The sequence below is a fragment of the Solanum tuberosum genome, unplaced genomic scaffold, assembly GCF_000226075.1.
Source record: "Solanum tuberosum cultivar DM 1-3 516 R44 unplaced genomic scaffold, SolTub_3.0 scf00549, whole genome shotgun sequence".
Taxonomy (NCBI): Eukaryota; Viridiplantae; Streptophyta; class Magnoliopsida; order Solanales; family Solanaceae; genus Solanum; species Solanum tuberosum.
The window spans coordinates 35,685-42,688 of record NW_006239490.1 but is presented as its reverse complement, the minus strand read 5'-3'; the positions used below and the strand labels follow the sequence as shown (position 1 = coordinate 42,688).

At 33.1% G+C, this 7,004-nt stretch overlaps 1 protein-coding gene and 1 pseudogene across 2 annotated transcripts; both read left to right on the top strand.

The window, feature by feature from the left end:
- The first annotated feature begins 1,647 nt into the window (after window positions 1-1,647).
- On the top strand, window positions 1,648-4,949 carry LOC102605732 (dnaJ protein homolog; annotated as a pseudogene). Its single transcript, XR_001472175.1, has 7 exons — window positions 1,648-1,757; window positions 1,853-2,038; window positions 2,925-3,096; window positions 3,199-3,340; window positions 3,477-3,753; window positions 3,831-4,029; window positions 4,459-4,949. The product of XR_001472175.1 is annotated as a dnaJ protein homolog (transcript).
- A 685-nt stretch (window positions 4,950-5,634) lies between these two features.
- Window positions 5,635-6,724, top strand: LOC107058620 (CASP-like protein PIMP1). Its single transcript, XM_015304536.1, has 2 exons — window positions 5,635-5,805; window positions 6,542-6,724. Exons 1-2 carry the CDS (start codon window positions 5,677-5,679, stop codon window positions 6,722-6,724), a joined length of 312 nt encoding a protein of 103 aa, XP_015160022.1. The 5' UTR covers window positions 5,635-5,676.
- The last annotated feature ends 280 nt before the right edge of the window (window positions 6,725-7,004 follow it).

Genomic DNA, 7,004 nt, shown 5'->3' with positions numbered 1-7,004 from the left:
GACTTATTTTTATTATTTTAGTTTGAAGTCAAATGCTTATAAGCACTTTTTTAAATTTATCTAAACACTCTAAAAGTGGTTAAAATGGATTTTGATTTAAAAACTCTTAAAATAAGTCAATTCAAACATGTTCTAAAAATCAATGTAGAAAACTAGGGTATTTATCCCCAAAAATGTAAAATGTTTCAAAAATATTATAATCCTATTTATACAGGTGGATTAAGTTGATGAGAATTAACAGAAAGGCCTAAGTTATTCTGGGCCATCAGTAAAAGCCACAATAGACAAACAAAATAAGCCCAAAAATAGGCCCGCAATTACGTAAAGTAACAATAAAATGCAATTTTCAAAAAGTAGCAACATAATCGTAACACAATATACAATACAATAAAAAAAAATTGAGCCAATTCACAGGAGAACCATATATTTTGTGATTAAATACCAACATAATCATCATACCGTAATTCTCCTTGGTCATTTCACAAACTAAATTTTCCATGAACATCCTTAGAGGACTAAAATTCGGCATTAATGATGCTTCGAAGTTGAAATTCAATCGTAATCATGTTCAAAATACTTGAGAACATTTATATCTCGAACTTGGGATAATTTGGTGAACTATTCTCATTTATATCTCTTTATATATATACATATACTCATGTATATACAACCACAAAAAGTGTGGTAACAACTAAGAGCCCATTTGAATGAGCTTATACATAATTCATGCTTTATTTTTGTTATTTTGACTTAAAAACGTACTATCGAATTCTCAACTACACACTAATATTCCATGGGTGTCCCCATCACCCCCTAAACCTTTTAAAAATAAAATATACACCCCAAACAAACTCGCACAAATTTGTATTAAATAGTAATCTATACGTGTCTACCATGTAATATTACCCCTTTATTTATATATATATTAATTAATTATTTTCCGATATTATACTTTTTCTTTTATATTTTTTTTCTCTTTCTTTTCCCATTCCTCTTCTTCTTTGAATTTGACGAATTGCTTTTGCAGACTAACGACAAGAATATCGTCCATGACTATCACATCTTATTCGATTTTTATTAGAGGTCTAAACACTAGCAGAATTTTGATGTTCTCTATTAAAGCTAGAACCGTACGAAAAACTCCACCGTCAAAGTTGTTTCTTCTTCCACTACTATAATATTTACTAGAGAACAATTCTTCGATCGATTGCTTCTAAAAGACATTGACTTGTCAAGATGAAGATAGCATACAAGCGGAAAGACTAATATTTAGATTTATCAGTGTAAATTCATTTATTTGACAAACATATAATGACACTATCAATATTTTATTCATGTTACATTCATTTAAATTTTCTTTATAAACATAAACCAAATTATCAACAGAAAAAAACACATTTATTTAAACACACTTCAAAGCAAAAACATTGAAATTCCAAATATACCTTCGTTATAAAATAAATATAACTATAAAAAAGTTTTTGACATCTCGAAAAAATACTCTCGACACGAAGCGAACACACAAGTTGTACCCTCTTACTAGCATACTACTTTTGACTTTTCTTTTATCCTCGTGAAGGTATAGGAGCCATTCTAGAAAGTTCTAATCTCCTAAACAAATCACAGCCCTTCAATTTTCTTAAGCTCAAATAAAACCACGAATTCCACCCATCAAGCCCCTTCTCTTTTTTTCCTCTTCATTTCCCTAACACTGTCAAGAACCTCTCTTCTCCTCTTTTCGCCGCAACTTTCAATCGGTAAGAATGATCAATTGATTAATTGAATTTACACTTTTGTAGTGAATTTTGATTGCTAATTTTGTAGATCTGTTCGTTGATTTTGTTTGTTTCAGATCAATTTTTATTGACGTAGTTGAACCGATCGAAAGATGTTTGGAAGAGCACCGAAGAAGAGTGATAATACAAAGTATTATGAGATCTTAGGAGTTCCTAAGGCTGCTTCTCAGGAAGATCTCAAAAAGGCTTATCGTAAAGCCGCCATCAAAAATCATCCTGATAAGGGAGGCGATCCTGAAAAGGTAATTATACTTTTATACTGTTTTTTTTGTAGGGTTTCTGATTATCAGGTGTAGTTTTGTGTATAGATCGGTATTTGAAATGTTTTAGATCTGTAAAATACTCTGAATCAATCAATAAACTGTGCGTCTAACCTAAACTAGTTTGAGTATTCCGTTTGGTTCTATTAAATTTCGCTTTCTTAATTGAAGTAGATAAAATTGTCACATAATGTACCAATTAGACTGCCTTATTAGCTGAACAGCCTGAACTATATTGTGCTTAGTATAATATTGTTCTTAGATTATGCAAGGGCGTGACCTTGTGGTCAATAAAGTAGTTTAAGAATCATGTAGTCTCAGGATTGACCAGTTCTCATCTGTTCTCTGTTACTGGTGGGATGACAGGTTGTGGATTTAGTTGAGGTGTGCAAAAGCCTGTTCTGACACTACAATTACACAAAAATAATTAATAGTCTGAATTAATCAATTAACTATGTGTCTAACCAGAAGAAGTTGGACTGTTGGAGTCTGTTTGATTCTAAATTTTGCTTTCTTAGTTGAAGTAAGATAAGATTGACCTATAATGTACCAATATTGGTTCTGTAATTTGATTGTTGGATTAGCTAAACTATATAGTGTGTAATAGGATATTGTTTTTAGGCTTTGTAGTTTGTGATTAATTGGGCAGGGTTACTTTTGAATTATCCAGAATGTATGACATTGTGTTAAATTGGGAACTGCAATTACTGTTGTGTTTTGACAGTGTTCTGTATGTAGCTAGAGATATGGTGTTATTCATGTGCAATCTCGATGGATTAGTGTCTTTGTTTGGTTCTTTTAGTTTTAAGAGCTTGCCCAAGCTTAGTATGTTCTTTTGGTTAGTTGATGGATTGTTTGTGTTTTTCAGTTTAAAGAGCTTGCTCAAGCTTATGAGGTCTTGAGTGACCCAGAGAAGCGTGAGATATATGATCAGTATGGAGAGGATGCTCTAAAGGAAGGAATGGGTGGTGGAGGTGGTGGACATGACCCATTTGATATATTTCAATCATTCTTTGGTGGTGGTGGAAGCCCCTTTGGTGGTATGTTTGCTGCATATATTTGAAGTTGAATTTGTTTCCTTTTGTCTGCTGTTTTCATAGCTGCAAATATTTTCTCCTACTTACAATTTTTCTGATGTTCAGGTGGTGGAAGCAGCAGAGCTCGCAGACAAAGAAGAGGAGAGGATGTTATCCACCCTCTCAAGGTTTCTTTGGAGGATCTTTACAATGGGACATCAAAGAAGCTTTCACTATCTCGCAATGTGTTGTGCTCAAAGTGCAAGGGGTGAGTTATAACAGCGAGGCTGTTTGTTTTTCAACTTCATTTTGTTATTTATGAGTGGAGTGGGTGTCAATGGTTAGTGCCTTTTACCATCTTGTGCTATGCTACGATACTGATGGTGTTATGTTCCCCTTTTCAGTAAAGGGTCCAAGTCAGGTGCTTCAATGAAGTGTTCTGGCTGTCAAGGGTCTGGAATGAAAGTTTCTATCAGACAGCTCGGTCCATCCATGATCCAGCAGATGCAGCACCCTTGCAATGAGTGTAAGGGTACTGGTGAGACAATCAGTGACAAAGATAGGTGCCCTCAGTGTAAGGGTGAGAAGGTTGTGCAGGAGAAGAAGGTGTTGGAAGTTCACGTGGAGAAGGGTATGCAGAATGGGCAGAAAGTAACATTCCCAGGCGAGGCAGATGAAGCGGTAAGATATGTGCAGTCACATTTTAGAAATGATTTGCTTATAATGACTGGATCTTGACATGATTTGTGCTTTTGCAGCCAGAAACCATCACTGGAGACATTGTTTTTGTTTTGCAACAAAAAGAACATCCTAAGTTCAAGCGAAAGGGAGATGATCTTTTTGTTGAGCACACATTGACCTTGACTGAGGCCCTATGTGGTTTCCAGTTTGTCTTGACTCACCTAGACAACAGACAGCTGCTCATTAAGTCCCAACCTGGCGAAGTTGTCAAGCCTGGTAGGCCCAAAGAACCCCTAATGACCTTTAAAAGATTTTGTTTAATGCAATTGAGTCTCCATCATCAGTTAATTACTCTGGCAAGTGCCAATCTTAGCAAAAAAAAATTTCCAACACCAATTTCAACATTTTCCCTCACGTGTTGCCATTTATACTAGTAAAAATAGTACTCCTAATAACCAGTAGTACTAATATATTACCTGTTTATATTGTTTTCTTCAAGCCTTCAAACAGAAAGATGACAATTCCAACTCCTTCTGCGTTTGTGATCCTTTATTTCCTTCCATTTTCTTCCCACACAACTATGTAGATTCATGTTTATCTAAGCCTTCTGTCTTTCACTCCCTCTCTCTGCACACGCCCACATGTATATGCTTCATGAATATATCTTGGGAAATACTGACCCCATTTTTTTCTTTGGCTCTGCAGATCAGTTTAAGGCTATCAATGATGAAGGAATGCCAATGTACCAAAGGCCTTTCATGAGAGGTAAAATGTACATTCACTTCACTGTTGATTTCCCCGAGTCATTAACACCAGAGCAGTGCAAGAACCTTGAGGCTGTGCTGCCTCCAAGACCCAAATTGCAAGTGTCTGATATGGAATTAGACGAGTGCGAGGAGACTACTTTGCATGATGTGAACATTGAGGACGAGATGCGAAGGAAGCAGCAAGCTGCCCAAGAGGCATACGACGAAGATGATGATATGCCTGGTGGTGCACAGAGAGTCCAATGTGCACAGCAGTAATTTGGTATTTGCTATCTTGTGATATTGGGTAGATTACTTACCAGTAAAGGATATGGATATTTTTTCTTATGCAGACCGACACTAAGTGTGCTTACATGTTTACGCAATTTGTTTTGATTTGTTATCTCATGCAATAATCCTTTTTAATTCCAAGTCCAATTTGAAATTTCACATGAGCTTAATTCGAAGCAAAATTGTTGGGTTTCACTTCACAAATAACTTAAATCCTCCCAAAATTTGCTTATAACTCAGTTGTTGATGCAACTTTAAGGCACTTTAAAGTTGGAACTAAGTATTTTCAATGCGGAGTACAATTTTATGTGTGAAGCATTTTGGTACAGAGGCCTAAAAGTACAATGATCCAGCACTAAAAATCTTAAAAATTGAATTCATAAAAATTAAATTTCTGGAGTTAATATACTTACTCAAACATCATATAAGTATATTCTTTTAAAAATTAAATAATTCCCCTCTAGCGCTAATTAGACTTTGTACGTTGTTTAAGAGTATATATATTTTTTAATTTCTATAACAAAAAACACTTTGTCACGTAAGCAATTATGTGAGATGGAAAAAATACAAGTTTGTGAAATAAGATTTGTTGTTTTGACCGGTGGATACACGTAAATCATATATATATAACAACTTATTTTTGAGATTAATTAACCAAAGTCACCTATGGAGATTACACCATTGCTTAAGTTAATTGCAAGAGTTCTCACATTTGTTTTCCTACTGGTATACCTCATCGTCCTTGCCACTACCCAAAATATTAATCGAATTTTAGCTTATCGGTAATTATTTACTAATTTTACTTTTTTTTTTTGTTAAAAACAAAGAATAATTATGTTCTCATTGAATTTTTTGTTTAATGATTGTGATTTAAAATTGCAGTTATATGCTCTTTACAATTGTGATTGGATTTGTGCACACAATCCTACAAATTGCCTTCACAATATTTCACTTAGTCTCTGGCCAAAATATTGGTGGACGTTTCTGGGTTCATTTTGAGTTTTATGGTGATAAGGTATGTATTCTTTCATCGATATTTATTGCCCTACTATGTTTATCAGAGGCGTAGTTACATGTAGTGAAGGGTGGTCAGTTGAATATCCTTTGTTGAAAAAAAATATGATGTATATAGAAATTTATACGAAGTATATAAGTTAAATTTATTTATTTTTATATATAAATATTAAATCTTAAACATTCTTAATGAAATTTCTGACTTTTCTGTTTTATCATCCCCATCTTCATTTGTAGTATATGATTTATTGCTGATGGCTTTTTCTATTGGATACTAATAGAAGGAACGCATTTTGTAACGACTAATTATTAAATAAAATATGTCTTTTGAAGGAAAATAAATCTCTTAGCTAGGACAATTGAATTTATGAAACATTGAAGTTAAGTAAAATGAAATAAAATCTAGGGTAAAATGGTTGATTTGGAGAAATGGAGCATGATCACTACCAAACACGTGGACTCAAAATTGATTTTTTTTTAGTGGATGCGAAAGTAAAGAGTTTGATAGAGTAAATTTTACATCAAAGTTCGAATATAAAGGTATCACTCTAATTTCTAGATTACCATATCAAATCTGATCTAAAGAGTTACACGTCATAGATCAACTTAACCTGATAGCTTAAAAATGTTTCACACTATCAGTATATATAACATAGTTTTTTGCACATAATATTGAACTTAATATTTAATTTGTAATTATTATTATTGATTTTTTTTTACAAAAATATTTTTTGCAGGTTGCATCACACTTACTAGCCACAGGAACAGCAGCAAGTTTTGGGATTAGTCCTGTAATTAACTCTCAGGATCAAACTTTTCTAAAAAAAGGATATATAGTTGCCAGTATTCTTTTAATTGCTTTTCTGTTTTCTGCTATTTCCTCTATTTTTTCTTCTTTAAGCCTCCACAATAGGAGTTGATTATATTTTTTTTTTCCATATATATAATTAATTATGTGTAGGAGTACTTAGTTTGTCCCTATGTTACTCAGACTCTCCGATATTGTTATTGTATTTGTGTCGGTTCTTCAAAAAATATATTACTTTGAAGGATCCAATAACTTAATAAAATTTGATAACATGAGTATAGTCATTATCACAGAAAGGGACCAATAAATTAATAATCAATAAAAATAATACTATCAAAATACCTAATCTAGTATAATAATTTATCTTAACATAACTTGTATTCAAATTAAAT

Coding starts and splice junctions, on each gene's coding strand:
- LOC107058620 (XM_015304536.1), top strand. CDS start 5,677: ATGCTCTTTACAATTGTGATTGGATTTGTGCACACAATCCTACAAATT. Junction 5,806..6,541: donor TTGAGTTTTATGGTGATAAG/GTATGTATTCTT, acceptor TATTTTTTGCAG/GTTGCATCACACTTACTAGC.